This window comes from Amphiprion ocellaris, chromosome 12 (genome assembly GCF_022539595.1).
Source record: "Amphiprion ocellaris isolate individual 3 ecotype Okinawa chromosome 12, ASM2253959v1, whole genome shotgun sequence".
Classification (NCBI taxonomy): Eukaryota; Metazoa; Chordata; class Actinopteri; family Pomacentridae; genus Amphiprion; species Amphiprion ocellaris.
In genome coordinates, this window is record NC_072777.1 from 30,749,332 (window position 1) to 30,770,043 (window position 20,712).

The window sequence follows — 20,712 nt, forward strand, 5'->3', positions numbered from 1 at the left end:
TAAGTTCCCCATTACAAAAACACCTGTCAAGGAAGTGTGTTAATTCCAGATCACATGACCTGCTCCACATGATGTCATTTCCTCCTGAAGAAAAGACTGGCCAGACTCCAAGGCTTTCTGACTTATTTAATATAAAGTAGTCAACAGGTTTACTACAATATCTTTATAAATAACTTTCAATTTCAGTTTTACTCAATTGTATATAGAATATTTAGAAGAATCTTTGTGTAAAAATGCTATGTGGTGTTTGGTTATAGGCGGCCATGTTGATTTTAGACCTGAAAACAGCAAAAATGTCGACTATGATACCTGTCAACTATGTTACAAAAAGTCCTGCAATTATATATTGACCCAGTTATTGAATATTTTTTTATTATTCAATATTCATATCTATAATAATCCTTTCGAACAAAAAATCCACATTATTGCATTATTTGCGAATCAGCTAGGTGCCAGAAATAATGTCAGAAGAATCTATAATAACAATAAACCTAAGGAATAGCAATAAGTGTTCTTCAGTGTTTATGAATTGGTGCACCTTAACTAGCACAGATGTTCTGACAGATAACGTACCGCTATGAAGACCTCCCTCTCCGTGGAGATCCCAACAGGCCTCCAGCCGTTGGTGGCTCGTCTTCGACTGACTTTCTTCTGTTTGGTGCTGCTCAGACTCGGTACCGGCGACGGCTGCTTGGCCGTGAGTCTTGTGCGGCCGATAGACAGCGAGCCGTTGGAGGCTTTGGTGCTCTGTGGGCATTCCTTGGCTAGTTTTAACCGGGCCTGGGGCTGGTCTCGACCAGACAGGGGGGTCAGCAGGTGGGGTTTGGTCTGAGTGGATGTGGGCACGCTGGATAGAGGGCAGCTGGAGATGGGCATGGAGGGAGGAACCAGGAGAGAGGGGTTGTGTTCACCCTGAGGGGAGGAGTAACCCTCTGCAAGAGTAAAAAGTAACTCTCAGTAAAAGAAAATAACACAACCTTCCTCTTATAGGTGAATTCATCAGCGACAAACAATCTTTTCCCTGCACATGCTGCTGTTTAGCAAAGGTTATATCGACTTTAAATAATAAAACTGCACAGTTCCCTCGTAAATCTGCTTAGAAACTTTTTTTATCTCATTCATCAGTCCAACTATATATATAAAAAACACATTTGTTACAGAAAACATTACAACAGGTCTGCAGCTCCTTATCAAGATAAAGTCGAGCCCTGAAGCTATGAACACTTTCAAAGCCAACAAAAACAACAAAAACATCGATGGTCACACTTGTTGGACCGAACAACTCCACTGAGGCAAACAGTTTAATCCCCTAATCCTCCAAAACAAGCTGGTAGGTACAAAAGGCAATGTTTGTGAATAAAAAAAAACTCCAAAATCATAACATTTATTGTAGCCAGAAACTCTAAAAACAACTACTACCATAGTTAGACTTTCCATTTTCCAACAGTCTCTCAACACATCCTTAGCAACAGATAGTTTCATCAGGAAAAACTGTCAAAAATAAGGTTACATTTTCCTTGAAATTCAGAAATAATGATCCAACAGTCCCTGAATGCATCACCAGTGACATGTAGTTTCATCAGGAAAAATTGTCAAAAATGAGCTTAAAATTTCCTTTTAAATTCTGAACCCTAAAACCAACTAGGCAAACCCAAAAGGCAAAAAGCAGGTTTTCTTTACAAACCCACCAGAATGACACCATTAATCAGAGCCAGAAACTGTAAAAGTAAGAGCATCATCATAGTTTCCAAATATCTGACAGCCCTTAAACATATCATGAGTGACACGTGGCTCCATTTGGAAAAAACAAAAGGTGAAGCTTAAAATCATATTTCAGCTAAATTACTTTTTTCTATGCACCTCTATTTTAAAATTAGCCAAAAATCCTGCACAAAACAAACAAACAAAAAAAATCTACAATCCTCATCACAAACGGGAAGTCATGTTTGACTCAGGATTCAACCAACAGTGACCAACAATGACGTGACAAAAATTCATTTAGGCTGAACTGCAGGCAGTGTTTTCACAGAGCAGGAAGGAGACAAGAGAGACTCAGAGGAAAATAAAACATACAGTGGTGGAAAAAAAGTTTTCGGACACCCATAAAATTTGACACAATCTCAAATACTATCATGAAACATTTGTGGAAAATTTTTTTTGTGTTTCAAAAGGTGTGGCTGCATTAGACAGACACAAACATATATAAATTATATTTTTTTGTTTGTTGTTTACAAGAAAAACTAACAAAACTAAATTCTTGACAGTTTCAATGTGTCAGTTCTCAACATTGCCGGTATCAATGTCAATTGTTTAGCCGTTTACTGCACACAGCAAAGAAGCAGCCATAAACTGCTTGGGGTTCAAAGGGTTAATAACAACGGACTCTTTAGTATGGATGAAGGTTTTGTTCATAACACCATTTCCTTGTTCCACTCACCTGTTTTGATGCTTTGTGTGCATCCAGTGCATCCTGTGCTGAAAGAACACCCCCTGCTGGTGACGGGAGGCATCGCTCTGTAGGTGTAGCCGCCCATCCCGCAGGCTTCGCCGTAGCAGGGTGAAGTCACAGAGTTGCAGTAGGCAGGGTGGGCCAAGCCGGACGGGTGGGGAACCTGCTGGCCCAGCAGCTTGGAGCCGCTCATTCGATTAGGGCACAAACCGGATGGGGCAAAGTTCAGAGGTCGCGTGGCCAACGAGGCCGAAGTGGTTCCAGTGTGTGTCGGGTGGGCGATGTGGACGTAGTAGCTGGAGAAGCAGTGGTCGGCGGTGCAGAGGCAGGGGTGAGGGCTGAGGGTGAGGGCGGTGTGGGGGTGGGAGTGTGTCAGCGATGGCGAGGTTACGAGGCACTCGCGCTTCACGGGGGTCATAGCCGAGTTGAGCGGCTGATCATCCGACTCTCCGTAGGGCTGCTGGCCGAGGAAGAAGGCCAGGCGGTGGCAGTACTCCACCGAACCCTCCGGGGGGCAGCAGTAGTAAGAGCTCAGTTCAGTCTCCAGCTGCTCCTCCTTCACTTGTTTCAGTGGATACGCTAGCATGCTGCGGGACTGGTAGCCGGGTTTGGTGAGTCGGTGGGTGCAGCCGGTCTCCCACTCCACCTTCGGCTCAAAGTCTGCCTTCTTCTTGCAGGTAGAGCAGCCACTGTGAGGTGGAGGAACTTCCTTCCCCTTCTGCTTCTGTAAACGTCCCTTGTGTTGGAGTTTGACCCTTGAAAGCTGCTTCGGGGTCGAGTCTGATGTGATGGTAGCGCTGGGAGCGGCTTTTACTCTCTGTTTACTGGTAGCAGAGGAGCTGGTTAGCTTCAGCAGGGCGGCGGCGTTGAGTCCAGCCAGTCTTCTGGGTGCTGGAGCGTCCAGGCTCTCCCGACTCATCCCCTCATCTCCCCGGTTCACTTTGGTCTTCTTCACTGGCTTAGAGCTTTGGCACAGTTCAAGTTCATGAGACACTTTACTGACGTTTCCTCGTGAAGCCTTCAGACCTGCAGAGACGCCACCTCTGACTGGATCTGCGTCCAGAGAAGACCCTCCGTTTGTGGGTTCCTCATGTCTCCTGGCCTGTTTTGCAGCCGGCTGGGGGTCCGTGGATCTATCCAGCAGCAGACTGTTCACTGCTTCAGCATTTAGAGAAGCCAGTCTACGCTTACGAGGCTGCAGGAGTCCCAACCCGACACACTCGCTGTAACCCGGGCTGCTTGGTTTTAATTTCGTTTTTGGTGACGACTTTGCCGCTTTTCTTTCACTACTTTTCCCCTTCTTGGATTTCGACTTGAGAGTTAAGTGTCTTCGAGCGTCCTTTCCTTCCTTTACTTTCGAGATCTCCTTATCTCGAATGCTCTCCTCCAGTCGGGTGAGGAGGACGTGGCAGCTGAGTCCTTCTCCATCTGAAGTCGCCACTCGACCTCGCAGAGGATACAACTTCCTGTCCCGTTTCTTGACCCGCCTCCGGTCCAGCTTCCTGTTCTGATCTGATCTTTCTGCTGCTCGTCCCTTCTTGTTGTTCATCCTCTTGTCTTTCCGCTGTTTGAAGATCTCACTTATCTTCTTTGTCCTGCCGAATCGTAGCGTGCGCTCAGGCCAGGCGCCGCCCATCGCGCCACCATGTGGCCAAAGGTGGCCGCCGTCCCACCACTCGGCACTGCTGTGGTTCTGCCGGAGGGAAGCTTTCTGCCTGGCGTGAGTCATCACATGCTTCCCCACAGGGCCTGGAAGGAAAAGATAGGCAAGAGGTCAAAACTCAAGTTTGTAATGTTTTTAAAGAGCACATAGTGCCTTTTTCATTTTTTGTTTTTCTTCTTCCTGTCATGTGTTTTATAGCTGATTTTGTGCATGTTAAAGATCTGCACCACAAAGATTTAGGTTCACACCAAAGATAGTTCTTTACTTTCTTAGAAAACACTCCTCCTGAAACACCTTGTTTCAAGTCCAGGCTTTTCTTCCGTTACTTATCTACATCATCATGCAACATATTTGCATCACACCAGTCTTCCGATATAAATTCAGCCCCTCAAGCTACAAACACTTTGAAAGTTCAAGCAACAAAAACAACATTAAACATCAACTTTCACAGTCGTTGGACCTCACAACTGGACTGAGGCACACAATTTAATCCTCCGAACCACAAAACCAGCCGGCAGGTTTGTGAAGCTGGTCATCTTTAAAGAACTACTTTCTTTACAGGAAGAAAATCTATAAATAGGAAAAACGTTCCGATTTAGCACTTGCCAGCAGTTTACAAAAGTCTACAAGAGGAGGAAGGACTTAAACTAAAAGCTAAACTGTTCCAGAGCTCAGGAGAAAAGGGTTTGAACTAGTTTTACAGAGAGAGAGTGGCTTTTACCTCAGTTTACAGTCCAAGTGGCAGTGGTGTTATGTAACTAAGCACTTTCATTTAAGTGCTATACTTGAGTACAATTTTGAGTTTCTTGTACTTTTCTTGAATATATTGATTGTCTGGTACTTTCTCCTTCCACTTGACTCCACAACTTCTTTCAGATGAAGATTTGACACAGTGGATAGTACAATGAGCTCTTAAAATACTACGCAGCATTAAACATTTATTAAATCAGCTGTTTCCAACCTTTTAGGCATCTTCCAAAAAGCAGTGTGTAGCTGGGCTCATGTTGTAGATGTCTATTAACACCTCCACCCAACACCTGAAAGCACATTTGTACAATCACAGATTTGCTTTTTCTTTCTTATTTCTTTAGAATAGCCTCTCTCTCTCATTGATACTTCAATGCTATAAATGCTTTTAATGGCTTCACTATATTGGCATAATATGTCGGTATGTTAAATTTATCATATTTTAGAATTTGGATCGTACAGGTTGTTATCATACTTTTTAGTATTTCATACTTACTGGTGCAGTCTTGCACATATTTTTATTGTTTTCCCTCTTATAACACTAGGTTGTTTTAAAACATGTCGTTCAAATAAACCTGAGTCAAATTCCTTAGGTTTTATCTGTTGTCCCTGAATATAGAGCTAAATATAAAGTAGCAGCCACTCCAACAGTAGCATGCTGCTGACACACTGATGCTTCACTATTAATAATCTAATGATGGCATATAGTATAATATATCAGTCAGGGGGATCAAACCAGGACTTTTCATGCAGTATTTGAACTACACTTTGCTGCTATGAACCTCTACTGAAGTAGGATTTTTCACACAAGACTTTTACTTGTAATGGAGTACTTTTTACTTTGCTGTAATGGTATTTTCACTTAAGCATCTGATCTGAATACGGCCTCCACGACTGTGTAACTGTATGAAGTTTTCATATTTCAATTATTCAGTTTTCACTTCTACTTTGCCTTATTTAATTATCCAACATGGGCTTTAAATGCAGAGGTACAAAGCTTTATCCACAATGTTAATCACAATTATTAGATACTTGATATGTAAAAATAAATAAATAAATAAATAAATAAATAAATAAATAAATTTAAAAAAAAATATAAAATATATATATATATATATATATATATATATATATATATATATATATATATATATATATATATATATATATATATATATGCATATAGTCAAATTGGACAAATGTAGATATATATAATGAATACAAGAAACTGAAATCCACCAAGACATGGCCAGAGAAAACACCTGTGGCAGCGCTGGAAGTTGTAGTGTTAAGGTCTGTATCGCATCAACCAAAAAATCTAACTTAATTTATACACATATATAATAAGTCAAACATTAAATTCAACTCAAAGTGCTGAACGTGAAAGAAGATAAAAACTTAAAATTAAAGAACAAAGATAAAATAAGGAATACGACACGACAGTAACTGCTGCCAAGTGGCTCCTCTTACTATTATTCCCAAAGTGTTTTGTTGTCATGACTTAAAACCACACAAAGCTAGAAGGGCTTTTGTGTAGCGCCACACAAAGAAACTGAAAAAAAAGCCGCCAAGAAGCGTGAACAACAAGGATATCAGCTTTCCTACATAAGCCTTGAGCTAAGATTTAAACACAACATCTGATTCAATGCATCAAGAAAGTTAATGACGAAGAAATTCAGCTCAACGCTTTAGTGATGGGACTTTATTCATTTCATCACATGGTGAGGCTCCGGCTATTGTGTTTGGAATCCTCTCATTATGGCGGTTTGTGTGTTGTTGTTGTGTTGCGCTGTCATTCATTCGTCGCTGCCTTATCACCTCGTGAGCACACAGCATGCAAGTAACAGCTTGTTAAGGCCAATTGTTCAGTCTGAAAGGGAAATATCAAAAATCTTCACAGCGAGCTCGACGGAGGGGAATAAGACAAACAAACACTGAATGAATATTTAAACTTAGAGACGTTTTTAATCACTTAAATGCTTCACATTTTTGGTCCAAATCTGCACATTAGAGAGAGAATCTTTACGTGCACTGTATGATATGACTCCCGGAGCTCACTGTGAAATCATCCAGCAATTAAAGTCAATTAGCAGCAAACAGCCAGCTGGAGAGTATTTGTAAAAACGCTCCCTGAGCTCATTGTGAAACTGCAACATCAACAGCAACCACAGAGTGACTCATAGACTGTATATGTTCATGTACAGTGATCAGGGAAACAGTGAAGCAGCGACCTCAAGGATTTCCACACTGAGGCTCATAAAACTTTACTGTCTAATTGCCTAATGAGCTGCTTTCATATGGAGGAAAGCGTTGCTTCAGGATTAATCCATTATTTTTGGCAGCAGGAGGAGCAGACTACCTGTGAACACCCCTGTGATTTCACAACTTTAACTGGTCCAAACTAATGGAGGCTGCAGGATCTGACTTATTTCATGAATGTTGACTCAGAGTCGGCTCTAACATAATGTCAGAGAAGTCTTCAGTGTCCCATATTCAGATTTTTAGGTTCCTCTTTTTCTGTTATGTGTGTGTAAAAAGAGGTATTCTTTCCCACAGAAAACACTGCTTCTTATCTGACCGAAGCTACATATTTGAAGTCTGAGCTTTTCTCCTGTTACTTATCTACGTCACCACGTACAAGGCTCCAGACTACAACCGAAATTTGAGAGAGTGTAAGTTAAAATATCACATATTTGCATCTGTGCAAGCGTACAATGATCCATAGGCTGATTTTTAGATGCTCACACAGGTAGCTACTCTGCTAACTGCTGCGATTTAAAGTAGTGCTTTTTTCTTCTTAACTGATTCAGTCTATAAAAAAAATAAATAAATAAAATCTATTTCCCTGTTCCTATGTTCCAATGGTGAAACGATCTATGATTATTTAACCCTTTGATGCACAACATGGGCCAAAAGTGACCCATACTGAATGGAATATGGGTATCATTTGACCCATGTTGTGCATCAAAGGGTTAAAAAAGCAAAATGAGGAAAAACCATGTCAGATTCAGACACACCTACATTCATTTAAGAGCAAAAATAACCCACTATCTTCAATCACAAAGGCTAATGTAGCTGCAGAATAAAGCAAATAAAACTATCGTCTGTGATTTTGTCTTCCCACAATTAAATAAAAATGATCGACTGCAACACTGATGTTTAATATGCAAATTATAAATGCATAAAATCGCTTCGTTGGCACTTAAATGTAAAGAATTACCATCAAAATGCCTTATTTCACTGTTGCATAACTCATTTTTGGTCTCACACTTGTCTGAGTGAACTGCAGCGTCTTATGGGTCAATGTATGTAACTGAGGGACTTTTGAAGTCCATGGGATAAATCTTGCATACATTTTTATTAAAAGTTTAAAAAAATGTTTTTATGTTCATTATGATCATGCCTTTACAAATTCCATCACTATTTACTATGGAAACAATCACTTAAGAAAAAATGACTGGATATCACTAAAAGGTCAACTAAATAACTGTCCAAATTTAATAACAACCACCTTCTAATTAGCTAAACAATAATAAAATGAGCTTATTCAGAAATTATTTTTATTAAGTTGAGATAATCATGACAGATATTTCTTTTTTGGCAATGTATCAAATTTTATATGGAAAATAACAAATTGTATCACTTTCCACTAAGTTCCCCATTACAAAAACACCTCTCAAGGAAGTGTGTTAATTCCAGATCACATGACCTGCTACACATGATGTCATTTCCTCCTGAAGAAAAGACTGGCCAGACTCCAAGGCTTTCTGAGTTATTTAATATAAAGTAGTGTGTGAGTCAAGTGTGGATTTATGGCATGACAACAGGTTTACTACAATATCTTTATAAATTACTTTCAATTTCAATTTTACTCAGTTCTATATATAATATTTGGAAGAATCTTTGTGTAAAAATGCCATGTGGTGTTTGGTTATAGGCGGCCATGTAGATTTTAGGCCTGAAAACAGCAAAAATGTCAACTATGATAAAAAAAATCCTGCAATTATACATTGACCCGTATAATGTCGCCTGCATGTGAGGCGTTTAGGGAACCCCTGTAAATTCTAGTGTTTATCAACTGGCAGGCGTTTCGAAAGTGAAATATTTTGCAAATATCAAATCTCGAGTGACTGTTGATTTTCACATTAATGCAAAACTAAGTTATGCAAAGACAGCAATTCATCGGCGTGCTAGGTGTGCTAATAGGCGTGGTTATAAATAAAAAAAATCATGCACAGTCTGTGGAAAAGTTGGTCTGGAGCTCTGATGCTACAGATTTTCATAATGTCTCCCTTGAGGACGAGTTTAATCAAACAATGAGCAGCCTCCTTGCATTATTTGCCTACACACATTCATCTGTGGCTCCAACACATAACCAGCTATTAGACCAGCTGACCAATCAGAGCAAACCTTTCAGGAGGCAGGTCTTAAAGAGACAACAGCTAAAACTGATCATTTCAGACAGAAGCTGAGAAGAACTGCAGTAGTAATGTGCAATATGAGAAAAACAATGTGTTATTTAAATGTTAAGGTTGGAAAAAATATTCTAATAAATGCCAAAAATAAATAAGAAACCTGTAAATTTGTAAAATGTGGGTTCTTTGAATGACTCTTTAAGGACCCAAGAATTGAAATGATCCAGAACTTTACAAAAATACACCAATTCTGCGTAGCTGAACTGTCCTCTGCTTGGCATCATTTAACAAGACAGATTCATGTATTTAGTGCTTTGAAGGATGCTTCAATGCTAGACTGTACATAAAGCTTCAAAAACTGGCTCCACCTCAACCAGAAACAACAGTGGCTTAAGTATTTGTGGATTTGCTTAAGTGATTTAATTAATAGAAATGCAACTAATAATCATTAACCTGTTGAATGTTGTCTAAATGAGCTGTTTGGTCTATCAAAGGTCAGAAAATGGTGAAAAATGATGGTCATTGTGTCCCAAAGCCAAAGATATGAGACAAATATTTGATTTTGTCCACAACCGTGTCCCAGTACAACTCAAAAATCACATCAGAAACATGGAAATGTGCAGAATATGGACTCTGTGGACCAAATAGTCACATGTAAACTTTCCAGAACAGCCCTTTCTGTGTCACAGTTCAACAACCAACATGGTAAATTGTGCTGGAATCACCAGTTAATGTGGTTCTACTTTCAGAAATCATTTGAATCTGGGTAGATTCTGAAAAATAACCAGGTTCAAACAATTTAACATGCTGCAAATACTAACATTGTGTGCGTGTTTACAACTTATTTAGGTTAGTAAGGCTGCAGGCAGGGTGAGCTCAGTGAATTGTGTCTGATTTTGTCCATCCAGAGATAAAGAATGAGTTGGCTGAAGCTACAGTTTCAGTCGAAGCATCATTTTCTTGCTAGTGAGACGCTTTAAACTGGTTTGAAACTGTACAAACCCATTCGGCGCCACAAAAGAAAACACGGCAGATAAAATTAGAAAATGTTCCATCATTCAACTTTCCTTTTGTAAATCAAATGAAGCTTTTTCCAGCTCGTGACAGCTTCTTGTCTTACACCATTACTTTCCATAACTAGCCATAATGAGATAATGAAATCCTCCCCCTAAAAGACGGCTGACATGCACATTTACAGCTTGTTCTCTCTGGATTTGGGATTTAAACAATCCTCTCATTGAGCTTCAGATGTTATCAGTTTATCATGAGAAACATAAAAGCTCCCACAACGAGCTTTTTAACGTTTTCCAGTTTATTCTGTATGAAACTAAAGATTCCTCGGTGTCTGTTTGGACTCATTTTGACGTGAGATTCCTGATAGTCAAACCAAACTGACAACTCAGTAGGATTTCTCAAACATGTTGGATTCTGTCTGACTGGGCTCGTGCAGCAGGAAGGCGGTCCAAGTCTGCAGCGTGTGAGCGATTCTGGCAATAACCGAAATAATTTTAGCTGCAGGGTTAACGAGAATCAAAGCTCTGAACCACAGCGGAGCTTCAAATGAAATTACAGCAACAGCTTTAATGCTGCTCAACAGAAATAATAATGCAGCGATTATTTGTTACAATAGGAACATGTTAATGAATGAAAAACTCTCTGATCCTTCTTTGTTTGTGTGTTTTTGCAATGTTAGAGCAAACTCTAGATCTAATTAGTTCAGTGGCAGCTGGCTGGAACTGAAATTCAACACCTGAAACTGAAAACTCAGAGCTGCTTTTGCTCCATTTTCAAGAAAAACGACTTGAATTTGGTCACAGATTTGATCTAAACTGCCTCGATAATCAAACTCCACATTTATGTGTTGACTTTATGCCCTTCCGACTGTGTTTTCAAAGCCACAAGGACAATTTTCCAGCAGTAAAAGGCGGAGGAACACTGGAAGGAATAACCTGTGAGATATTATCTGCAGCGTTCTGGCCAAACGGCAGTTTGTGTTCTTTAAACACAGTCAGGCCTGGTGATCCTCAGGAAGCAATTTCACATTTACAGGAAGATCAATGACCCTGCGCTCTGTCTCTAATTGGTTAGAAAACAGATCATCAGTTCCTCTCGCAGCGATTAAACGCACCAGGATACATTTTTTTACGATGAGACTCGCATGATTTTTATTCCTTTTTTCTGGGCTCTTGAGACGCCGCGCGGGAAAGAAAACCAGCAACTCAGATGGATTTAAATGATGATTCAACAGCATCAACTAAGACACACAAACAGGCAGGAAATATTATAACAGATTAAACTACAAATGCCATCAATATCACAGCAAGTTGCAAGCACAGAAGCAAATCCCACTTCATTTGGAGTATAGAGCATAAAATACGACAACAAGAAGCCACAAGTTCAGCTTAACAGCCTTGTGGAACACAAAGTTTGGGTCAGATTTCCAAAAATAAAGATTAAAAGTAGAAAAAAAGAGCCTATCTGATCCCAGAAAGCGCTTATTTTTTTGTCAAACTATCAAAATATGGTTCACAAAACACTATAATAGACTGTGTTTATTGATGACTACATCTAGAAATGTCATATAAATACATAAACTTGAACTATGAGTGCTGTCTTATCTTATTATAGGTCATTTTTAATACATTTTATAAGATTTCTTAATCTAGAAGAGCGACTTTTATGCACATGCGCATATATATTTAAATCTTTGTCTACCTCACGTCAGATCAGTGTAAGTTATGAGCGTTTTGTGACACATAACACTGCAGTTTCCCTTCAGGGATAAATAAAGTCTCTATCTATAATAATAATGATAATATTAGTCTCATATTTAGAGCCCTTTTCAAAATGGAGGCTACAAAGTGTTTCTGAAGGCAGCAAAAAGTCCTAAAATCATCAGAATTTGAAAGACAGAAGCACAACCTGTTGTATGAAACTAACACAGCATTAAAAAGAGGTAAGAACATTATTTAACAAAATAAATGACAGTTCAAAGGCAATAAAAAGTCACAGAACAGAAAGACAAAGATCTTAAAGTGGTGCATTCAGTACTAAAATGTTGGAGATAGAAAGAGGAGAGAGGCCATAGAGGGCTTTAAAAGTGATGAGCAAAATCTTAAAAACTTACTGGGAGCCAAGTTCTGAACTATCTAGAGTTGACTGACAGATTTTTTTGTTAATATAAGTACAAAAAAAGTTAGAATAATCCAGATGAGAGGAAATAAAGGTGTGTAAAATGTTCCCAGTGTCTTAAGAAGTTAAAGTTTGCCGTGTTTTTGAAGTATTTTGAAATAATAAAAGCATGATTGCACTTCTATTCATCTATCACTAAAAAACTACATACAAGGAAGCAGTTGGATATAAACACATGTAAACTACATACATTTACATGTTTACATACAATTACACCTTATATGGATATATTTTTACATATATTTTCAGTAAAAATTTCTGTTTTTATTCTTCTTAATACACCAAATAAGCTCTCTATAAAAGAATACACTGGTTTACCACAATTTTTACTGTTTCTACTAGACTGTGATATTTTATATTTGCACATTTCTTAATGCACTTTTAAAAATGTTGTCACTGCACTGACAGGATCGCTGTACATAAATTCTCCTCGATAATGGGATGTATATGTTTGCTTCTGACCATTTCTGAGGTTTGCATTTATTTTTAGTTGTGGAAACACCTACAAAGCATCCAGGAAGACTTTCTGACGCTCCAGGTTAAAAAAAAATAAAAGAAACTTCAAAGAAAATCTGATAAAGACAGTAAGTGATTGACAGTATTTGTGTAATTCCCTTTCCTGCCAAAAGGGGGAGACAAAAGCTCCCCGTTGCAGATTTAACCCCGTTGTCCTCATTTTTGAGCACCAAAAAATATTGTTCCTTTCTCTGAAAAAAATCCAAAAATTCAGCAAAAAAATTACCCAAATTTATGAAAACTTGCAAAATCTTCAGGAAGAAAATTCCAAAAATTCTTTAAAAGCTTCCCTTAAAAGCTACTTTTTTTTAAAAAAATCCCCAAATTTGAAAAGAAATAAAAATGTTAAAAAAAAAAAAAAAATTAAAGTTGTAAATATTTTCAAAAAATGAATAAAAATCTTCCCAAAAAAATCCTAAAAATATCTAAAGTGATTCCATATTTATCAGTAAACTTCTGATATTTTCTTTAAGAACGTTCAGAAAAAAAAATCAACCAAAATCCAGCGAAATTCTCTGGATTTTGGTAGATTTTTTTCTGAATGTTCTTAAAGAAACATTTTTTTTTAACATTTCTTTTATTCCACCAAAAAATTTTTTAAAAATTTCCCAAAAATGTTGAAGATGTGGAAGTTTTCACTGTGAAAATATATATATTTTCCCACATTTTCAAACTTTAAAACGGGTCAATTTGACCCACAGGACGACACGAGGGTTAAATAAGATGCTAAATGAAATTAGCAACCATGGAGCTAGAAGCCTGATTGTGAGGGAAAGGACACTAACCCAATAGAAAACACGACTACAACAGCAGAGATTATACAAAAATATGTGGAGAATTTAGAGTCTGAGGGAAATTATGTACAAAAAGACATTTTAATGACATGGTGCCGCAGAACAAATCAATATTATGCTCATGAGACTGATGGCAATTAGGACTAATTGATTTGGGGATGAAATCTAAGAGGGATTTTTCTGACAGATGTTGCGATTTGATTTGCTTCAGTTCAATTGTAACACATGATGAAGCATTAAAAAGCGAGATAACATCTAAAGTGTGACTGTCACACGAGGAGGACGCATGGATTTGTGGTTGTGGAACATCGATCTTTGACTGTAACCTTGGAGATCTGAAGCTAATTATAGGTAGATTCTCAGTCATCCAAGTCATGACAACCCAGGAAGCTTTAGTAAGAAAGCATCATCCAGGAGGTGAAACACCTTCAAGAACCTCAAAGAGAGATGTCCAGTTGCTTCTTCTATTGAAGCTCTAAGGATTAACAGTATAAATCTAACTTAAATTATTGAAAATCTTCACTTTCCAGGTATTAAAATGCCTCAAAAACCCCACTTTTGAGCCCCGCAAATTCCATCCTGTTTAACTAAATGCTGCCAGATAGAAACTCAGAGAAGACAAGAGAAATACAGCTCATAATCAGTAAGAAGTGTAAGTTAATGACTCATATTTCTAGTCTAATTGCATATTAGATTTTGTTAGCAAGCAGCAGTAAGACAAACCAGATAATACGCCTCTAATGCACAATAGAACGGAGCTGACAAGGGCTAGAAAAGCTACATAAAGGAGTCCAAATACAGTAAAATCTATTAATTTTATACACTATTTTACATATAAAGACAACTAATTCTCTTCCTAGTAGCCTGAAATAATATATTTCCGTATGAAGAGCTGCCACATTAGACTTCAGCAGACACCAGATGTGTGAACTGGGCCTCAGTTTTAACACCTGAAGGAGCTGATGAACTTCAGCAACACAACAGTTTTTCAGCTGAATGAACAATGAGAAAAGCTGTAACCGCCTTAATGTGAGGATAAATTAAAATACACCTCCCTTGTTTAAGACTCCACTCTCTAATCTTTCTGGTTTAGTCTCTAGTTTGTCGCTTTTTTCCACGAAAATCGAATATTTCCACCTTTTCCAGCATCTAAACATCCTTCTAATGTTTAATCTGAGAAAACGCTCTTTGGTTTAACAGCTCGCAGCATCTGAACTAAAGAACAGCGCAATTCAGAAGTATTTCTACCTTACTTGAGTGTTATTTTAGCTTCTTTCTTCTTTAACTCACATTTTTAACATTTTCCATAACAAATCTACAAGAGAAATCTGTCTGATGTAACAGGTTTTACTCTGATTTAAAGGTTCTGAGGAGTTTTTCCACCTAATTTTAAAAGACACAGTTTGTTTGCATGGAGGATCCACAAAACCCCATTGCAACAGAAATCAGTTGTATGGAAATATTTCAGCTACAGAAAGGACAATGTTGATCAAAAGCAGCTTTTCTGTCTGCGGTGTTCTGCAGTTTTTGCTGCCACCTGAGGAAACACAACTAATTTGTTTCATTTAAATCAGCACCACCAGCTCACAGTCTGATCAGAATGAAAACCAAAGTCTTTACCGGTGTTGTTTTTTTAAAAAGCAGATTCTCTCCTCTCCAGAATCACCACAATCATTCCACAAACATTCATTCTTTCCTAATAGAGTTATTCAAATCATCTCGTGAAAACTGATGTATTTTTTTTTTCATATTGCAGAAAAACTAAATATGTCAATGTCAGTCATTTCACAGTTTGGTGCTCCGCTACATTATCTGACAGCTGCAGTTACTTTACAGCAGATTAAGAACATAAAAACCCATCAGGATATAATGACTGATAGAAAACACAATTAACTGCTGCAAAGTAAATGAAGGCCCCTGACAGTAAATGAAAGGAGTTAAATCAGCTCTACGTCAGTCAGTTATAATATTTAAATGCTGACTGCAAGTAAATGCAGTCAGCAGAAATAATAATCCAACATATAGTCTAACAGCAATGAACATTTTTATACTTAAAGCATATTTTGCTAATAATCCCTACGTACGCATACTTAAGTAAGGTTTGAAAACAATGAAGTGAAGCATTATTGAAAAGGCAATATGGTCAAGGGCTGAATCTAAACCACAGGAGCTACAATTTTTTTTTTTTAAAAAAGGTAAAAAAAACATCACAACATAACATGATTGTGGTCTCTACAGAGATGCTCCAAACTACAAGTCATATTCTCCACATAGAAGGAAACATGCAGCAAAAATTTAAATTCCCACTAAAATAATGACTTATCTGTCAAAATAATTGCATAAATACCCCACATAGCATGAATACAATGAATGAATAAAGCTATGACTTGCCCCACAGTAAATGAAGCCACCTGACAGCAAATAAAACAACTAAAATCAGCCCCACGTCAGTCAGCTACAGTATTTAAATGCTGCTTAAATGTTAATGCACCGCTAATATTAATCCAATAGTATAACTCTTCTGGTGTGTAATGAACACGTTGCATTGATTAAACCCCTAAAAATGCATTTATTTAGAAGTTTTATTCCATTAAAATGCTCTTTTCCTCCTTCTGAATGTCTCAGATGTAACTCTACGGTGCTGCTTCCTCTACAATGTGGTGACAGGCAGCTTCATCATGGTAATTTACTTTACCAGGAATTGGTTGCAAGCAATAACGTTACCAATAATTGCTATAATGCTGAATATCAGTTCCTGTAATTATGGAGGCAGACAGCTGGTTGATCCATATTTTCTAGCAGCCGCAGATGCTATGAAGGCAAACTAATCCTCTCTACCAGCAGCTGGATTTGACAATAAAAGTAGCATTTTTCAAAACATTTTGAAAAAGATGTGTTAAAAAAAACCTTAATGATTCGATTGTTTTCACAACAAAATTGAGATTTCAACTTCTCTATATATCAGGACATACAGAGGAACCGACAAGACATTTTTCTCACACCTTTGTATTAGCGCCATACATTTAAACAATACAATGCAAATAAAGCAAAATAAATAAAATATATAAAAATCAACCCATGAACTGGCAGTAGTGGAATATAGGACAGCTTATTAAGGTGATGATAGCAGTGCAAATATTTTTCAATATATGTATAAATCCCCTCCAGTCATTGATTACATCCCTAAAAACTCCTGGTTCAATATATAATTGCGTGACTTTTTCTATCATAGTTGACATTTTTGCTGTTTTCAGGCCTAAAATCAACATGGCCGCCTATAACTAAACACCACATGGCATTTTTACACAAAGATTCTTCTAAAATATTATTTATATAATTGAGTAAAATTGAAATTCAAAGTTATTTCTAAAGATATTGTAGTAAACCTGTTGACATGCCATAAATCCACACTTGACTCACACACTACTTTATATTAAATAAGTCAGAAAGCCTTGGAGTCTGGTCAGTCTTTTCTTCAGGAGGAAATGACATCATGTGGAGCAGGTCATGTGATCTGGAATTAACACACTTCCTTGAGAGGTGTTTTTGTAATGGGTAACTTAGTTGAAAGTGATTTCTGGGACACAGATACAATTTGTTATTTTCCATATAAAATTTGATACATTGCCAAAACAGAAATATCTGTCATGATTGTCTCAACTTAATGAAAAGAACACAATCAAAACTATTTTTGAATAAGCTCATTTTATTATTGTTTAGCTAATTAGAAGGTGGTTGTTATTAAATTTGGATGGTTATTTAGTTGGCATTTTAGTGATATCCAGTCATTTTTATTAATAGGTGATTGCTTCCATAATAAACAATTATGGAATATAAAACATAAAAACATTTTTTTTTTACTTTTAGTAAAAATATATGCAAGACATATCCCATGGACTTTAAAAGTCCCTCAATTATATATTGACCCTCCTCAAAAACTGATTAGCGAAGACACATGTGGACAATGAACTTGTTTAAATCTGGAAATAATGATTCAGGTTTTGTCTATATCAAAAATAGTGGAAAATATCGTTATAATTTCCGACAGAAAAGAAGAATGTCTTTAAATTCCTTCCACAGATGTTGATTCAAAATCTAAAAACTCATCTCTGTGTATCTGAGTTACATATTGAAAAGTTTTTACCTTGAAAATAACATTTTCCTGCCTTAAAATGACTCCGATATAAACCTACGCTGTTGCTTCCTCTGTTCAGTGTAGATCTATAAACTCCCTGCCTCTCTCTTGCTGCAGCTCCAGCACACCAGCTCACCTGCAGCTCTGCACTAATGCTGTAAAACTGCTCTATGTTACACATTTGCACGTTTTAATATTGAAGTAATTCAACTGTACATGTCTGAAGTGACTCCAGCGTACAGAAACAACATGAGAACATGTCAACGAGGTAAAAACAGGATGTGCTTTAAATGCTGCTCGCATGGTAATGTTTCAGTAACAACAATCCAGGTACGACTTTTCGATGTAAGCGAGTATTTTAAAGCTGCAGCACTGTAACAGATGTGCATTATTCTTCCACCACTGCTCACAACCACAAACTGTAAATCTACAGTCTGTTCTCACGGTTCAGGTCCAAAATGAGGCCATGAGTTGGTCTGAAAGCGTCACAAGAGCTTCAGTTTAAAGGGTGACAAACCAAAAAGCAACCAATGAGCAACATGAGATCCATCTCTCAGAATAAAACTGCACATTATAACCATGAGCTCGTGTTAGAAGAGAATAGACACTCTTCCCATTTTTCTTCCTTCAGAAAAGGTCACAACCAACCAACCCATCAGCACTGAAAGATAAAAGTTTGGGAAACATGAATAAAGACTTTGTGCTGTTCTATTGTTTCAATTTTCACGCAAAAGCAGCCCGTATTGGTTCCAAATATTATTTAGCAGTCTCCTTGGTTACTAAATAATCAGTACTGGGCCAGAAAAAAGCTGATCTTTAGTGAGTCTAATCAGTAAAATGAACTTCAGTGCACACTACAATGGGCTCTATGTTCTATTTTCAAATGTTATGCACAGTTTTTAAAAAAATAGGTAAAATAAATAAATAAATAAATACATAATATCCCCACTTTTGAGCCTCTCAAACTCCATCCTGTTTAACTAAATGCTGCCAGATAGAAACTCAGAAGTCCAGAAGGTTTAATTGATGTTTACAATAGAAATACAGACCAAAATCAGTAAGAAGTGTAAATTAATGACACATATTTCTAGTCTGATTGCATATTAGATTTTGTTATTTGGGTGATAATACACCTCTAATGCACAATAGAACGCCACTGACAAGTGTTAGAAAGGCTACATAAAGGAATCAAAATAAAGTCAAATCTATTCATTTTATACACTATTTTACATAAAAGGACAACTAATTCTCTTCCTAGTAGCTTGGAATAATATATTTAAAGCAACCTTTCTGCCACGTTAGACTTCAGCAGACACCAGATGTGTGAACTGGGCCTCAGTTTTAACACCTGAAGGAGCTGATGAACTTCAGCAACACAACAGTTTTTCAGCTGAATGCACAACGAGAAAAGCTGTAACCGCCTTAATGTGCGGATAAATTAAAATACACCTCTCTTGTTTAAGACTCTACTCTCTAATCTTTCTGGTTTAGTCTCTAGTTTGTCACTTTTTCCCGTGAAAACCGAATATTTCCACCTTTTCCAGCATCTAAACATCCTTCTAATGTTAAATCTGGGAAAATGCTCTTTAGTTTTACTGCTCGCAGCATCTGGAGTAAAGAACAGCACAATTCGGAAGTATTTCTAGCTTACTTGAGTGTTATTTTAGCTTCTTTCTTCTTTAACTCATCTATCTTTCAGAACAGCATAACTCTAAACTGTCTGTAGGTGTGAATGTGAGTGTGCTTGTTTGTCTTTATTTGTAGTCCTGTGATAGACTGTTACCTGTACAGGGTGTCCCCTGCCTTCACCCTCAGTCAGCTGGGATAGACTCCAGCTAACCCCCCTGTGACCCTAATGAGGATTAAGCGGTGGGTAGATAATGAATGCAGGGTTATTATCTGTAATTTAACAACAGGGAAAATCTGCAAAACAACAGTAAACTTCTTTAAAAACTGATATTTTTCACTATTATTGCTTTCATCTGCCATTATTTTCCTTTGGTGTAATTAGTGGATCATTATTATGAGTTGAGCAGCTATTAAGTCTTTGACCTTTACACTCTCAGTACATTTTGCTGATAATATTGACATATTTCTACTTCAGTGAGGTCTAAAATGTTCTGACTTTTCTGCCAGGACTTGGTCTGAAAGTGTCACAAGAGCTTCAGTTTAAAGGGTCACCAACCAACACCAGCCAGTGAGCAACATGAGAATAAAACTCCGGATATTAAAGCAGAATTACACCTGTAGGAGAACCCTAGACTCCGCTTTCTGTCTTTCTGCTTCAACTTTGAGCCTCCATCATAAATAAATCCACCAGCTGGGTTTCGGTAGCAGCACAGCGGCTCCCGGTTTCACATTTTCCAGCCGCTGACAGGCAGGTTGGACACGAGGCTGCCGGAGGATTTTCACCACAAACATGAGGTCACTGGTCGCGGATCCGTCGGCGGAAGGTGTCGATCCACCGACCGGACCGACGCGCGTAAGAAATGCGTAAAAATATGTGCGGTGGGTCGGATGGGATCCGGTGGAGCCTGACGTCGCTGCCCATCTGAAGTCTGGATCCAGGCGGAGGGAGGGAGGTGCTGAACACACACACACACACACACACCCAGCAGAAATAAAGGGCACTCACCCCTCCTGGTCGCGTTTTTTTTTTTTTTTTTCCGGAGCGGATTCCTCATCGGAGACGCGGCGGCCGCGTCGGATCTCCGGTCACCGAGCGGAAAAATACGCGCTGCCGGCCGGTCGGTCGGAGCAACTTCAAACATCCAGGGCGAAATATCAAGCAAGGCAAAAAA

General features: G+C 38.0%; 1 protein-coding gene across 3 annotated transcripts in view; it reads right to left on the reverse strand.

Moving 5' to 3' along the window:
* Nucleotides 1-20,712, reverse strand: part of LOC111585839 (bromo adjacent homology domain-containing 1 protein-like) — a 40,363-nt gene that overhangs the window by 10,290 nt on the left and 9,361 nt on the right. For 2 of the 3 annotated variants that reach the window (XM_055016234.1, XM_055016235.1), the window contains exons 2-3: nucleotides 2,438-4,198; nucleotides 574-932 (exon numbers count right to left, since the gene is read on the reverse strand). In XM_055016234.1, the coding sequence (XP_054872209.1) occupies nucleotides 574-932; nucleotides 2,438-4,178 (2,100 nt within the window). In that variant the 5' untranslated portion in view covers nucleotides 4,179-4,198. Of the gene's footprint in view, nucleotides 1-573; nucleotides 933-2,437; nucleotides 4,199-20,546; nucleotides 20,698-20,712 lie in introns of those variants that run through there. The other variant, XM_055016233.1, reaches the window with a different exon arrangement.